The sequence below is a fragment of the Leptinotarsa decemlineata genome, unplaced genomic scaffold (genome assembly GCF_025532065.1).
Source record: "Leptinotarsa decemlineata unplaced genomic scaffold, Ldec_3_MD MMD2_tig00078422_RagTag_RagTag, whole genome shotgun sequence".
Taxonomy (NCBI): Eukaryota; Metazoa; Arthropoda; class Insecta; order Coleoptera; family Chrysomelidae; genus Leptinotarsa; species Leptinotarsa decemlineata.
Genome location: NW_027412747.1, coordinates 1138879 through 1155677, shown reverse-complemented (window position 1 = coordinate 1155677; position 16799 = coordinate 1138879). Strand labels below are relative to the sequence as shown.

Genomic DNA, 16799 nt, shown 5'->3' with positions numbered 1-16799 from the left:
AAAAGTGAAAAAAAAGTAGTAAGTCGAAATAATCGGAAAAAATTGTTTATACTTCATTATAATTATGTTATCTGTACGAAAAGGAACAACAAAACGGTGTTGTTATGGAGTATGTGAAAGTGATACACGATACAAATCATTCAAAACCAACACATACTATTTTATAAATTTTCCAAAGCCTTGTCTTGAATATCGCAAAAAAAATAATCAAGTCATTAAGCAAATTACATATTAAAGCATGTGGGAAATGTGAATTATGGGTGAAAAATGTGGCAGGAGTGACCGAGGTTTTGAATCTATTGATGATGTTATCAAGGATACTTATATTTGCTCACTACATTTCATTGGAGGAAGTGGTCCAACTGAACAAAACCCTGATCCTTTAAGCTATCAGGAATTTCAACATATTGATAAATCAATATGATAGTAATACGGTTGACTTCGTTTCAACTTTATAGAAGTTTGACTAATGAGAGTACAACAAAATGAATTACGCTGCTGAGGTGTAAGAAGATGTAAATCAGTAGGATTAAACTTTTCCAAAACTTTTGGGCATTTTATTTCTAACACTCCTGTTGTATTTTCCACTCGATCCAAAATTAAGCCGTACGGTGATGCACCTAATCCTGGATACTTGGAATTCATCCACAAGCCACTACTCTTAACTTCACATGAAAATTTTTTAGATTTGAAGACTTCATATTTTTTACGTGTAATCTCTTCATTAGCACGGCTATATTGCATTGCTTCAGTTGTTATTTTTTTGCTCAACCCACAATTGAGAATTGACTATAGCAAAAATTTGGTCATTTGTTTTATCAGTCTTAAATAATTTTATCTTTGAAGCTGTTATTCAGATTTTACGATATTGCCACCATTTATCATCATTACTTTGTGCTCCTTCAGTTATATCTACAGGCCCAGTTTTATTATTGCACACATTAGTTGTTAGACGATAGACTAATGTCTTTATAAGACCTTTTCTAGGTTTTTATAATACATAATCCTCTTATTGCGGCTGTAGCAACAATTGCCACATAGAAGGAGCTTTTCGACTAGCATTTATTAATTGTAAATCTGATAACAGAGGCCCTACAAAAATATTCACCAACATTAACGATCACACTACCAGCACTAGTATTAATTATATGGTAACCAATTTCTGTATAGAAATTTATAACTGTGTTTTGGTACAACCAAACATTGCAGATCATATATCCCACATATTAACTGTTAAAAAACAAAAGTAAATAATAATGAAAAAAAAAAGTTCTGTTAAATTAGTTATAGCAAAAAGACGTGTCAATACTAGCAGCATTAATGAATTAAGAACTAGACTCAGTACTACAATATGGTTTCCAACGTTATATGATATGACTATTCATGATGGATTCTCTTTTTTCTTAAAGTCACTCTCTTGGTGTTTCGATATCTCATGTCCCAAAAGAAAAACTGTTGTAAACATTAGTAATAACTGGATTTCTGACGACATTACACAGGAAGGAAACTATCTAAGAGATATGTTCCATCTAATTACAACTGATCGAGAAGTTGACCCTAGTAATATGGCTGTATACAAATCTAGGCTGAAACAACACAAGAATAACGTTAAGCAAAAAAAGATTAGTTACTTTTCCACTAAAATTGACAATGCCAGTAACAAAACTAAAGAAACGTGGAATGTAGTAAACAACAAGTGGGGAAGAAAAAGAAAGTGTTATGCTGATAATGTTATTACTCTCCATCATGAATCAGTTGTGGTTAAACACCCTTCTGCTGTAGCAGACCTATTTGCCCATCATTTTGCAAATTCTGCTAAAACGGCTATTTCCACACACTTAGGTCAAAATCTAACATTGTACACTCATTTGAGAATGGACCGATTACTGAAACTGAAATTCATGGTGCATTGAGATTAATGAAAAACAAAAATTTGACTGGATCAGATGACATGTCAATACCAGTTGTTAAAGAAATATATGACCTTATTGTATCTCCTCTCATTTATCTAATGAATCAATCCTACATGCTAGGCTACTTTCCAGAAGAGTTCAAGAAAGCCTTAGTCATTCCTCTTTTAAAAGAGGAAATAGAAATGACCTGAATAACTACCGACAAATTTCATTACTTTGTTGTCTTTCGAAATTGTATGAAAAAGTGGTGGCTACTAGAATAGTGAATTATTTAGAGTCAAATAATATACTATGTAATAATCAACATGGATTTAGGAAAGATCGTTCCATAGAAACCGCTGCCTATGATTATCTCAATAACATATACTCCGAAGTATATGTCAATGGCATTTGACACTGTTTCATCAGATTTTCTATATATAAAGTTAGAGAGGGTTTCAACATAACATACTGACTTGGATAAAATTCTATACTAGTGGTCGGCATTTGACAGTCAAATATAACAATATTGTGTCCAAGGAACATGTTGTGACATTAGAAGTTCCTCAGGGATCAGTACTGGGACCTTTACTTTTTGTGGTATTTGTTATTGATCTCTCAGAACATGTTACCAATTACCACATAACTATGTTTGCAGATGATACTACAATGACAATCACTGGGTCTACTTTGGAAGATGTATTAATAAGAGTCATAGAGGTTATTGATAGATTTACGTCATGGTGTGAATGCAATCACTTGATATTAAATACCTCCAAATCTGTTTCGATGAAATTTTATAACAGAAAAAATAACATTCCAGATGGAGTTGATATTACTGATGAAATAGTGATGTCACATGATGTTAAATTTCTTAGGAACCATGTTAGATGAATCTTCAAATTGGGATCTACATATCGATGGGGTTTGCAAGAAACTTAATGCTGCATTCTTCGCGATTAAGCAGATGAAATTGCTTGCAGATGAAAAAATCTCTTAAGTATATATTTTGCAATGGCATATCCGCATATTTACTTGAATATAATGTCATGGGGATGTGGTAGAGATCTTAATAGAATATTTGTTGCCCAAAAGCGCATTATAAGACTGATTTTTTATATGGATTATCGTGATAGTTGCAAACTTATTCTTGTAAGGGAAAATATATTATCAGTTCCATGCATATATATATATATATATATATATATATATATATATATATATATATATATATATATAACAGAATAATTATATATATATATATATATATATATATATATATAACAGAATAATTATATATATATATATATATATATATAATTATCATACACGTCATGGTGGTATGTTAAGGATACCCTCGCACAAATCAAATAAATTTAAAAATTCTCCAATATACAATGCTATCTCACTTTACAATAAATTACCTGATTCAATCAAGGAGTCAAAATCATATAAAATCTTCAAGAATAATACGAAACTATTCTTAATAAAAAAATGTTTTTATAGTTCAAAAGACTAATTGGAGTGATACTTCCTGGGTATAATTCCCAATGTAATATAATATATGTATTTATTTTTAAATTGTAACATTTATATATTAGGTGCCGTGTTTTATGTTTTTATATTTATATTTTATCTTTATTCTTCAATTTGTTATTCAAGTATGACTAACTATTGTTTTTATTCTTAATATGTGTATAACATATATTACAATTATTGACTTACCATATGTACATTATGTACCGATAATGGTTAATATTATTATTATTATCATTAATTTTTGGTTTGTCGATTGGTCTAGTAAAGCTTCGACCAGGATCATATGTCCTGCGTTTACTCATGTCGGTTTTATTTTTATACTGATGTTCATCTGCTTTATGAGGTTCTTTTCTTTTTTACCTTGATTCTAGCTACATAGTTTACTTGTGAAAGGAACATTAACTTCATCATAAGCTTCCAGATAATTTAGTAATACATATAGGAGAGCTGCAACATGAGAACAGCGACGCTTTGCAATCACAAGTGCCATGCATTACTCGTACAGTTGACGGATTAATCATTACTGAAACTTCATGAACGTCTTTAGCCTTATCCTTATACGAAGCTTGAATTTTACACTTCATGCAAAATATTTGATCTGATGTTACGCCTTCGAGAATTTCAACTACATTGCCACTCTCTACATAAAATTTGCCTCATTTCAACGATTTTGTTGAACTGTAATCAGATTCAAATTTTGATTAATGTCGTGATTTTCAATATCACTATCATCATTGTTGTCATCTATGCATGATGTCACTAGATAATGGTACATAGATCCGTAAGTTGAGATTTATGGCACATTGTCCGATGAAAATGGCTGCCAAGTGCTAGGATAATTTATTTTATTGCTCTGTAAGACGTTTGGACCTTGATTGGGTGTATTTAAAATGTTTAACCACTTTCATTTGTCAACTGTTTGGTCCACTGGTACATTATTCCTTATTGCATTTTTGACTCTGTAAATTTCATAAATTTCATGTGTATTATGTTGTAATAAATATTTCCCTCTAATAAAAATTACTGAACATATTCAATTCAGTATTTACATATTTGTCTAATTAATGTCATATGCACAGCCTCAAAATATTAATGGCTTGATTTATTTATTAGTTCCATAAGTAATACTGTCAACTGAAATATATTTTCAATTACATCAAATAAATTGACATTGTTAATAAAAATAAAACTGTAAATACTAATTTTTCTTATATGATTTTAGATAGTAAACAAATGCTGATACCTAACTTGTCAATCAGCTCACTTTTTTTACATTTTGCGGACTCCCATAACATTTTAACCACCTTTTTAATTGTTCACAATTATGAGCCTCAACTGAATTATGAACAAGTGAAGCACCATCAATGGTTTTTTCCAATAATTTATTTGTTTGTAGAGATAATATTCCTTGCCAAGCCATTGTTGATTAAAACAGTACGAATGTTTTGAATTACCGCCATTTCAATATGGCGGCTACGCTTGCGCTCGTCTTATGATGAAAAGGCCTATTCGTTTGTTGCCCACCCTGTTTCTTTCTAAATTTTATAACGTCATTTGAATAAGATGCTGGCTATTTTTCTAACACATATATTGAACACATATAAATCAATTCATAAAAAGCATTTTTTTTTAAGTTTTAAACAATTTCACTAAAACGCTGAAATTAGATGAAAATTCAATAAACATCGTTTTTTATCTTACAGCTTCCTAACTGGAGATTTAGTATTGATAACCAACAGCAGCTGCATGATTTCCAAAATAATGTGGAAAGGGAACAGAGACGTAAATTTCGGGTAGAGAAAAAGTTGCAGGAATTGAACGAGAATAACGAGAAAGAGCTTTCAAATTCTGAAGATCTGCATCATGATATGGTTGAATTCGCTAAAAACTATTTCAATTCCCATGAAAGAAGTCCTGAAGGAACTATTATTGCTACATTAACAAGAAAACGCCAGAGTTCTGAAATGATTCCAAAGTATGAAATGGTTATATATTATAAGGGAAACACCATTCCGAATTCCCACATTCACTTGTATGATCCTGACAACATCAATATAGCATGCAGTATATTCAGAGTGAGTAGCTTCAATTTTCCAAAACACGTTAATAGCAAATAGTAGCGGGTCATCACATTCAAATTTAAATTTATTATTCATTCACAGGTCCTTTCAGGTATTGAAATTGTAAATCTGAAAGTGAAGTTATAGATAATACATATTATATTCATCACATAGTCAGAACACGTAACATAATGAAATTTTGTTAAAATTCAAAGATATGATTGTCGGGGTTCATTTCTATTATGTATAAAATCATATACTGACTGAAAGTGAAACATTTGACGTTATTGGAGCTTGTTTTGTCTTGTTTGGACAGATGTAATGAGTATGTATGACAATGATATTCATTTATAGTATATCTACATGTGGACAGACTTATTTGGATCTTATAACAGACAATTTCCATTATGTAAGGTAGAGTGTCTTGGTGAAATATTCCTAATACCTTTGAGTGTTTTTTTCTGTGCCAAAAATATATTCTGTGCAGAAGGAGAATTTTCCCATAATAGACCAATACTAAAGCCTTTAAAAAATGCAAAAAATTAAAAAAAATAGTAGAATGAAACCCACTGAAAAAGGAAAATAATATGACACAAATGAAAGGAAAAATAAATTACGGTCGATTTGAGGCCGGGAAGTGGAAGGGAGTAAGTTTTTACCGGTAAAAATCGGTTTATCTCGATTTTCGGTAAAACTAGAAGTCCTATGAAAAAAGTTAAATGGCAAAGTTGTAGGTAATAAAAATATCCACATATTTTTAATTTACTTTTTTCACATAACCTCAAAACTTATGTGAAAAATTGAAATAACCAAGTTTTTCGTTTTTTATTTTTATCTTTCACAAAAAATGTTTTCACTGAATTTAGTGAAAACTTACCTTTTTATATACCAAACACACTGTAATTTTTTTATTTGAAATATTTATTTTTTACTTTATTTCGACTTAATATCGAAAATGGATCCTAATTTTGAATGAATAGTAAAAAATAATTTATTTTAAAATACAAATCATGAAATTATAAAACAACAATAAAAATTAATTGGCGCTCCGGGGCGACTACATTAATTCCAGTGGCGCATTTGCTTTTTCAGCTGCAGGAAAACCCGGAAAAACCTGCAGCACCACATCACAAGGCCATAGCCAGAAAATAATTTCGGGGGGAGGGGTTTGGTTTGGTGGAACAGTAGAAAAACATGAAATATAAAAATAAATGAAAGAAAGAAAATGGTGTTACATGATCATATATATTTATTAGAAAACCATTACAGAAATATTAACATTTTTTACAAAATCAAATTTAGTTTTCTAGCTTTCTTTGCAGCGAACAAATCAATTACCTCCTCGGTATCGATGTCAATTCTACGGTGGATTGACATTAACGCCAAACCATTTAGTCGTTCCTGGCTTGTGGAGTTTCTTAAATAAGTTTTGAGTCATTTTAGGGAAGAGAAAGTCCTCTCAGGGGTACAAGTGGAAACAGGCAGTGTCGCCAAGATTTTTGAAAGTTTGTGAATGTTTGGAAATAAGGACTGGTTGCATTCTCCGAGAGCTTCTATAGCACATGTTGGTCGATCTAGTTCAGATTCTTCCAGCCATTTTATCCGCCACATGTCTAATTCAGCATTCCCAAAGTCTAAATATTTTTTTGTAGAACTGAAAGGAATATTTTAAATATTTATTATTGATTTGTTTTTTACAGCACGCAGAAGGAATTGAAAAGTTGAGAGATGATAATGTGGCTTTATGATTTTGGAATCTCGGCTGAAGCTGATCAATGAAATCATCCAAAAGTGGAATCATTATAGTATTTCCAAAATAAGTTTCAGGATCTTTTGTGTTGTAGTTTGCCCTATGCTCTTGGCGTGACGTTATTCGCGGAATTTTAATCTCTTCGTTTACAGTACAGAGCAAATTATGTGCATTCTGGAAAAATTTTGCAAATTTTGAATCAATATTTTGACGAATATCTTCAATAGTCTTCATGATTAAATCGGCATGTTGTAAAGCTGCTGCCAAATCGCAAATGGGAGATTGAAGTATTTTGCATAGTGCAATGTGTATGTTAACAACATTCCTAAGCAACATAAGCTTATAACAAAATTACTAGAAATTACTGATCTCAGAAAAGAATTAGCCTTTGACGATGTTTCACAATCCATGTCAGTGCTTAAGTCGTCTAGTGTATCAACAATAGCTTTATAGTTTTCCTTGAATCTTAACAACCCATCATGATTTTCAATCCAACGGGTCTCGCACATTGCCGTAAGGTTTTTCCATTGTGTTTCGGGAAAGTTTTTTCAATATTCTCTTTCAAGCACTTGTTTTGTTTTGCCGAGGACGGATTTTATAATTCCAACTTGGCAAGAATGAGCCAGAGCTAAATTCAATGAATGTGAGCTGCAATGGGCATATAGGGCTTCTGGATGTGACTCACGAATTACTGCCTGCACACCTTCAAAACTTCCTTTCATCGAAGAAGCTTCATCATATCCTTGTCCGATTAAGTATTCGTAATCACAATGATTAGTCGCGAGAGTGTGTGAACATGTCGCCAAGCGAGCAGGGTAGTAGAAATACAAGGCGGAAGGTGCCTCAATGTTTGCACATAACCTCAAATTTGTTTTTGCATAAGAGTGTGTGTGTCAGAGCAAGAGGATGGGTTTTCATAAGAGCGTGTGTGTAGAAGTGAGAGGGGTCGGTTTGTCATATGAGTGTGAGGTAGATGGAGATGGTATCAAGCTGATCCGTTTCAAAGATAGCAGCGCAAACAGTTCGGTATTGTCGGATGTAAAACAAAGCATTGTTTATGGGGGCGATGTGGCTCATGAGGCGTTGCCGGTTTATTTAAATTAATCGTGGGAAAAATTACATCGTCAACGGCAGTGAATAGCAGGGTCTAATGTTTCAACGTGCGATCCGACATGTTAGAAGGGCAGTAAGAGCTGTTCAAGTTGGCTCGTAAAACACTAAGCGTGATAGCGACACGGTTGAATTATAAAGATAATGGTATAATTATAATAATGAAGGAAAAATTGGCTTAAAGAAAAAAACATGACGGCAGGAATTCAGTACAGCGTTAAAGAAAAAAACATTGCTACCAACGTAAAAACATGGCTACCAACGTAAAAAAAAAGGCTGCCATCGAGGTATTCAGGGTGTATCATTTAAGAAAAAACATGTCACTTTAACGGGGCTCTATCGTTTTAGCGTGCGATCCAACATGCCAGAAGGACACTGAGCAGCATTTTCGTTAACCAAGTTAGCATCATCAGAAGAAGTTAATCAAGATGAATATAACGGAAAAATTCTACAGGGTGCCTCAAAACATATCGTTTGAGAAATAAAATAACGGTAACGAGGTTCTAACGTTTCAACGTGTGATCCAACATGTCAGAAAAACACTGAGCAGCATCTTCCTTAACCAAGTTCACATCATCAGGAGAAGTGGACCAAGAAGATTTTAATTTTGCTTACATATAAACACAGATAGCGTGACGTGCAGCACATCAAAAGGAGGAAAATTATTGTGTAGATGGAGAAAAAAGTGTGTTTCAATAGATTTTTTTTTATTGAGAATACAAATAGTCATACAGTTTTTCATAATATTCATAATAATAGTGTTGATTATAACATTTTTGCTTCTAATATATATCGAAATATGAATGTGCATTCACATGTATCAGTACCGCATTGGGTATTGGGATTCAACCAGGGGCAACTTCTGTAGTGTTCACCATATTTAGTTGTAGGTAGACGTTTCAGCAGTAGTTATGAAATTCATCAATATATTTTTCCGATAGGTCCATTTTTCTATAATCTCCGCATATATATCATAGCAATCAATGTGTTTATCGATGAAATCATCGATTTTTTTACAAGCGGGTGATATATCTGAAGCTGTCGGAAGCATATTGGTAACTAATGATTTTGCATAGTCTCTCCATGTCAAATCACAAAGGTAATATCGTGTTCAAAAACCATTGGCGTAGACGTTCCACATTTCTTTCAATACACGAAAATTGTCCAGTAGCATGACATGGATTCACATCTTTTTCAAAGTTTCCAGTTGCATAAAGTGTTTCATCAAATTTGCAAACATCAATGATTATAGGATAAACTCCGGAAGTTATACATTCCTGTCGCAAAAATTCTGATTTTTGCTCACCACGAACGTAAATGTAGTGGGCAGCATTCAGCAACTTGGAGTGAAGTATTTTATTTGGTTTGAAATAGTCGATATCTCCAACAGAGTACCGAATACCATGCGGACATTTCTTTCCAGATAAGATGCGGTTTTCTTGTCTTGATTATTCAATGCGGCGAACGGTTGTGGAGGCATGAACATGTAATGGCTCCGTTTAAACCCAATTTCGATGGTGAGTTCTTTAGGGATGAACAGTCCATTTTCAATAAATCTCTGAATATCTACGAATGCAACTCTCATGATGACAACTTGTACAGTAATAGCACTCCTTACAACTAATTTTGAAGTTTTAATATTTTTGATTGAGGTGTGGGAGAGGGAGTGTTATTTGAATTTCAGTTCCACTTTTTGATAATTTCGCTGAGTGAGAAGTGCTCGATGACAGTGTCGTGCACAATGATGCAATAGGCTCGTGTATTTTGTGGAAATCCCTCAGATGCTTCAATTTCAAGTTTTACATCAACACTGGAACTTTTGATGCTTTCGTCCCTTCTGGAACAATCGATGACAAAGAGAGTTTTTTGTATAAAGTCGGCGGTTTTGATGAGAGGATTATGTTGATTGGCCATTTTGAAGCTGAGACCGAATTGTACGTAGTTGAAATATGCTTGCAAAAAATTCATTTTCCCAAAATTCATATGCATGTTTTCTTTTGGGGTAATTTTCACCGTTCAGAGTCAACGTTATGTTGGTGATATTTATATGGTTGAATTGTGTTGGATCATTGCTGACTTTGGTGTAATCACGATCTTTTTGGAAACATACAATCACATAGCGAGGGCTTTCGAGAAACGGGGAAGTCTTGGCGGCCCATATTTCATTTTTTGCACCTTGTGTGAGAGCAGGCAGCATAGGGGGTTTCCATTTTCTGAACGGTATGAGAATAGGAGTGTCGGCTTGGATAGCTTTTAAAAGTTGCAATTTGATTTGATCGTGAGGGAAGATTCGTTTAACTTTCAGTTCGATATTTTCAATTTCCAGCTTAACTTCAGTCTTAGATGCTACTGTACCAGTAGTCTCATCTATTTTGAAACAGTTGCTATCATCTCCAGCTCGTACTAATCGGATGGTGTGTTTACCATAGGAAACACATTGATAATCATTGAAAATATTCAAGAAATGCTTGATAGGTATAAGTATGTTGAACGTTAAAGATGTAGTTTGAATGATGTCGAAGCTCTTAGGGTATATCCATCCTGAGATTGCCAAGTGTTTGATATCTTCATCAGTGTAGGTGGGGAAGCCTCTGACAGTACTAACAATTCCAACTTCACGAACTGCTTCCAATTCTTTACCATTCTGCTCATAGGTAGCAGATTGAAACATGAAACCACCAGCATTGTTCACGAAGGTCACATGACCATCTCCTTTGGTCCTCTCAACTTTTCCGGATATGAATAGCAAGCTATCGGACAAAGCATCAGAGGCATCGGATTGATTAATGTTGATTTCAATGACGTCATTGTTGCGAAAAGATTTGACGTAAGTGTAGTAGGTCCATCACTCTACCTTTTGTATGGACTCATCGTTTTGCGGTTTTCGGAAAATTTTGAACACTTGATTGGATGACATGATAACCCAGAGATTTCAGAAATAATGTATTTTCTGTTATTAATAGTTGTCGACTATTAAAAGTTTTGGTGAAGACTGGCGAAGTGTATGGTGCTGAGTTATTCTTATAGATAGTCTCTTTCTTTCTGTAATTGAAGTGATGTTGTTTAGTTTAGATAAATCCATCTGTAAAAATAAAAATGATTGAAGCTACAAAATATAATATTTTTTGAAAATAATTAATTCCTAAATTATAGCACTCAAATAATATTTATGAAAATTCACCTTGATTATTTTAAGGTTTTTTTATCACAACAAAACACGCAGCTTGACTGTCTGACTGCTCGACTGAAACTTTGGTTACACAGCATTCAAGTTTCTGGTATTTTTATATGATAGTGGTTATCGGTGTTCATACCCATGTGATTGCAATATAAAACATTCTGGAAAAAACGTTGAGATAAGCAATTCAATTGTTTTCAACTACATTTTCTCACATTGTGACTGTTTGCTTCAACTGCGGTGTGAGAAATATCAAGTTACAGTACTTCCTGCAAATATGTACGATTTGCAAGTTGATTATTCATCTTCTCATTTTACATCGTTTTTATTTCATAAAAAATTCTCATTTAACGGAAAAATTAATTACTTTACAAATTTCCATCATATTGAAATGAAACAACCCGTATATTAATCAAATTTTTATATTACATGTAGGTTCAATTTTTTCTGAACAAGTTTCAATATAATTTTTATAATTGAAATGAACGTACATGCTAATATTACGCATACCATTGTAAAAACATTTTTCATTTAATTTTTCATATTCTCAATGTTAGTTATATTGAATAAAAGTAGTTTCTTTTCCATATCTCTGCCGATTATTTCCAATAATAATCTCAATAGGTTGAATATGTTTCAACGGATATGTTGATAATGTAGGTAGTGCTCTCAAAACACTTGCTTCTTGCTGTCTATTCATTTCTTCAGGATTCCACTTATTACGGTTCCTCGATAGACAAAGGTTATCTAGTTGCCTTGTAATTTCAATTTTATCTTCAAAAAACTGATGTCTTTTTTCAAAATGAACAATTTATCTTCGAATTCTTCTAATTTGCATTTATACTCTCTCGAAGACATTTCGGTTGATACTGAGAGTTTTTATGTAGATCACCGATTAAATAGATGAGATGTAAACAAAATTAAAATCTTCTTGGTCCACTTCTCCTCATGATGTGAACTTGGTTAAAGAAGATGCTGCTCAGTGTTTTTCTGACATGTTGGATTACACGTTGAAACGTTAGATCCTCGTTACTCTTCTTTTTTTTCTCAAACGATATGTTTTGAGGCACCCTGTAGAATTTTTCCGTTATATTAATCTTGAGTAACTTCTCCTTATGATGCTAACTTGGTTAACGAAAATGCTGCTCAGTGTCCATGTTGGATCGCACGCTAAAACGATAGAGCCCCGTTAAACTGGCATGTTTTTTCTTAAATGATACAACCTGTATACCTCGATGGCGGCCTTTTTTTTACGTTGGTAGCCATGTTTTTTTCTTTAACGCTGTACTGAATGCCTGCCGTCATGTTTTTTTCTTAAAGTCGATTTTTCCTTCATTATTATTATAATACCATTATTTTTATCATTCAACCGTGTCGCTATCACGCTTAGTTTTTTTACGCGCCAACTTGAACAGCTCTTACTGGCCCTCTAACATGTCGGATCGCACGTTGGAACATTAGACCCTGCTAATCTTCGCCGTTGACGACGTCATTTTTCCCACGCTTAATTTCAAAAAACCGGCAACGCCTCATAAGCCACATCGCCCCCATAAACAACGCTTTGTTTTACATCCGACAACACCGAACTGTTTGCGCTGCTATCTTTGAAACGGATCAGCTCGATACCATATCCATCTCTCTCACACTCATATGACAAACCGACCCCTCTCACTTCTACACACACGCTCTTATGAAAACCCATCCTCTCCCCCTGACACACACACTTTTATGCAAAAACAAATTTGAGGTTATGTGCAAACATTGTGGCACCTTCCACCTTGTATTTCTACTCAGGGTGTGTTAGCAGCTGAACTTAATAAATTAAAGAAAAGCAAAATAATTGATCTCATAGTGACTAGAGTTTTACCAGATAGTTATTCTGAGAATATAATTTTACAGATTCTCCTTGTTAACCTATCGAGTGGTATTAACTCAAGTGAAAACTCAGACTTTGATAATGAATCATCTGTGCGTTGTTCGAAATCGGAATGCCTCTTTACCGCGAGTAAACTTCAACAAGTCGATCGCGTAGTGAATCTATTAGAAAAACTCTCCGAACAGATGACTAAAAGACTACATGACCAAGAAGAAATTATTTTCCTACTGAAAAAGCAAATAGTCGATTATAATCATTTTGCCAACAATCAGACCATCAATGCTCCTATTGGATCGCACAAAAAAATGCGCAAATCAAGCATCAACTCTGAACAAAAACAAAGTGCTTCTTTTCTACCCGAGCCATATCCAAAGTCCGATATCCAAAAAAACTGCGAAAAAAGTCAAGGTCAATGACCGAGTCCCCCAGTCATCTGCTAATAAACCAGATAATAATCCCAAAATTCTCATTACTGGATTCAATAAGAAACCTAACATGATGATACAAGGCGTTCCAAATGAAGCAGAGTTGGAATGGCTTTATGTTGGAAAAATCAAAGGACTGGTTGATAATGAAGTGATGCAGTCTTTTCTGAAGGAATCATTTCTGGATCAAAATATCAAGTGTTACAAGTTGAACACCAAAGGAAAAAACAGTGCGTTCAAATTGGATATTTCCAAATCTTGTAAGCAGTTACTTTTGAAGAGTGATAGGTGGCCAGGAAACGTCGTGGTAAAAGAATTTTTGTTTTTTCCTAAAAAATTCTCTCATTTCTCATGAACCAATTCAAAAGTCGCCGTTTTTTGTAATCTTCCATCTGAACATTCATAGTTTAAGAAACAAAATAACTGAACTTGATTCCTCATTACAGTCTCTTGAATATCCGGATGTAGTTTGTTTAACAGAAACTTGGTGTCAAGAAAATGAAATATTAGCTGTCAATGTCAATTGTTATACTCTTTCCGATTATTTTTGTTGTATCGATAAAGTTGGTGGAGGGGTAGCTATCTTTGTTAAAACTATTCACGATTATACAGTCTTACACACTACCGTCGAAAAATCTCAGGGTACGTTTGAATACGCTGCTGTTGAAATAACCGCTCACAACTCCAAAATCCGCGTAAACTGTTTCTACAGACCACCATCTTCCAATAGTCTATCATTCATACATAATATGGAACTATTTCTCGATTATCTTTTTGAAAAAAATGTTCAAACCTCTTGTATCGTTTATGGCGATTTTAATTTCAACTTCCATAAGAATTCCACTGATGGCAATGCAAGTTATTTGCGTAATTTATTTGCCTCTTACGGATTGAATCAATATATTTTCGATTACACAAGAATATAGGGCAATAGCATGTCTACCTACGGTGGACAATATTTTTTCCTTTACATCCAATATCTCTAATTCCACCGTCAGTCACATAGATTTCTCGGATCATGCACTCCAATATATATTTTTACCAATCACCGATTACCAATCCTTCTGTGATCAAAACATTCACTTTTTGAATGCTTTATTGGCTAGTGAGGATTGGCTATCTATATAATCCAGCAACGGTAATGCTGATGAAAAATTCTCAATTTTTTATGACTCACTTCTCAACCTATTCGATAAAGCCTTTCCTCAGGAATTACTTCAAACCAATACACATAAAAAATCTAATAACAATAAACCTTGGATAACTAAGGAGATCGTTAATGAAGGAAAATACTCAGATATATTTTCCACATCAGTAAAATCCGATCTGATGAAATCATTAACCAACAATATAAATTACTTTTGAAACAGCATCGACAAAAGATAGAAACTTTAAAGAAGTCTTACTTCGGCCACAAATTTCTTGAAGCCACAAATAAATCTAAGGTTGCCTGGACTATAATCAAACAGAATACCGCATGTGATAAAAAAGCCAATTCTTGCCAAAATATGTTATTGATGAAAATGAATTATCTGTAAACGAGGGTGTTGATATCTCCCAAACATTCAGCGATTACTTCCTGAATTCTGTCCAAAAATTAGTCGAAGAAACATTTCCTATTTTAGTAAATAACTGTGACATCAACTCCAATTCACTTTTTTAAAATCCTCTGGATGAAACAGAACTACTCGAGATAGTGAAGTCGATATCTTCTAAGACTTCCAGTGGCGTGGATGAAATACCTTGCAACCTCTTGTTCAAGGTGGTTTAAAATTTGATCGAACCCCTCTTATACCTCATTAATATCTCCTTATTTGAAGGTATATTCCCTACTCGACTCAAACATGCAATAATAGTGTCTATCTATAAGAAAAATGATAAGAACTCGGTTTCCAATTACAAAGGAATTGCGTTACTATCTACATTTTCCAAAATATTCGAGAAAACTTATCAAAGAAGACTCCTCTCTTTTTGCAAGAAGTATAAAATCATCCCAGACTGTTAATATAGCTTCCATATTGGCAAGTCCACTCAGGATGCCACGATGAATTTAGTCAATGAAGTCATTTCTAATCTCGATACAGGTGAAAAAACGATAAGTGTTCTATTCGACTTGTCACGAGCTTTCGACACTGTTGATCACGATTACTTTTGAGCAAGCTGTTTTGTCTAGGAATTCGTGGCTCATCTCTGGATTGGTTGAGATCTTATCTGGATTGCAGAACGCAAACTATGAGGGTTAAACTGGAGGCTGGCACCTTTCACTCTAGAACCTGTGTCGTTCCCACCGGTGTTCCCCAGGGTAGCGTCCTAGGACCTATTCTCTTTCTATTATTCGTACATGACCTCAACAACAGTAATCGTCAATATTGTGCAGTACAATTTGCCGACGATTCTTCGTTCACTCTGAAGTCTTCAGATTATGAGGGGTTGTCGAGTCAGGCCAATCAAGCATTTGCTAATATGCAAAAATATTGTTCTCAAAATGGTCTCATTCTAAACAGCTCAAAAACTAATACAATAGTCTTTTCACTACATGAGAATGATCACAGTGTTCTGGTCAAAATAAATGGCAAGTCAATACAACAAACCTCATTTGTAAAATTTTTAGGTTTGAACATTGATGCTCAACTCTCTTGGAACAAGCACATTGATTATATTTTGAGTAAAATGTCGAAACATTGTTTTGTAATTCGTAATCTCCGTAATTTTGTTCCATTGAATATATTGAAGAGCTATTACTATGCTTATATTCAATCTTCATTCAGTTATTGTCTGATCAACTTCGGTAACTGTACAAGAATAAACGAATTACTAATAGCTCAAAAAAAGATAGTGAGAACAATGTGTTTCAAAAAATATGATGACTCATGTAGGGAGCTGTTTACCGATTTGGATATTCTAACTATTATTTCACTATATATATATATATATATATATATATATATATATATATATTCAACTGTGTT

The 16799-nt window shown here is 33.6% G+C and overlaps 1 protein-coding gene across 1 annotated transcript in view; it reads left to right on the top strand.

The window, feature by feature from the left end:
• Positions 1 to 16799, top strand: part of Myo81F (unconventional myosin 81F) — a 359268-nt gene that overhangs the window by 221595 nt on the left and 120874 nt on the right. The window contains exon 12 of the mRNA XM_074185988.1: positions 5135 to 5506. Within this exon, the coding sequence (XP_074042089.1) occupies positions 5135 to 5506 (372 nt within the window). The remainder of the gene's footprint in view (positions 1 to 5134; positions 5507 to 16799) is intronic.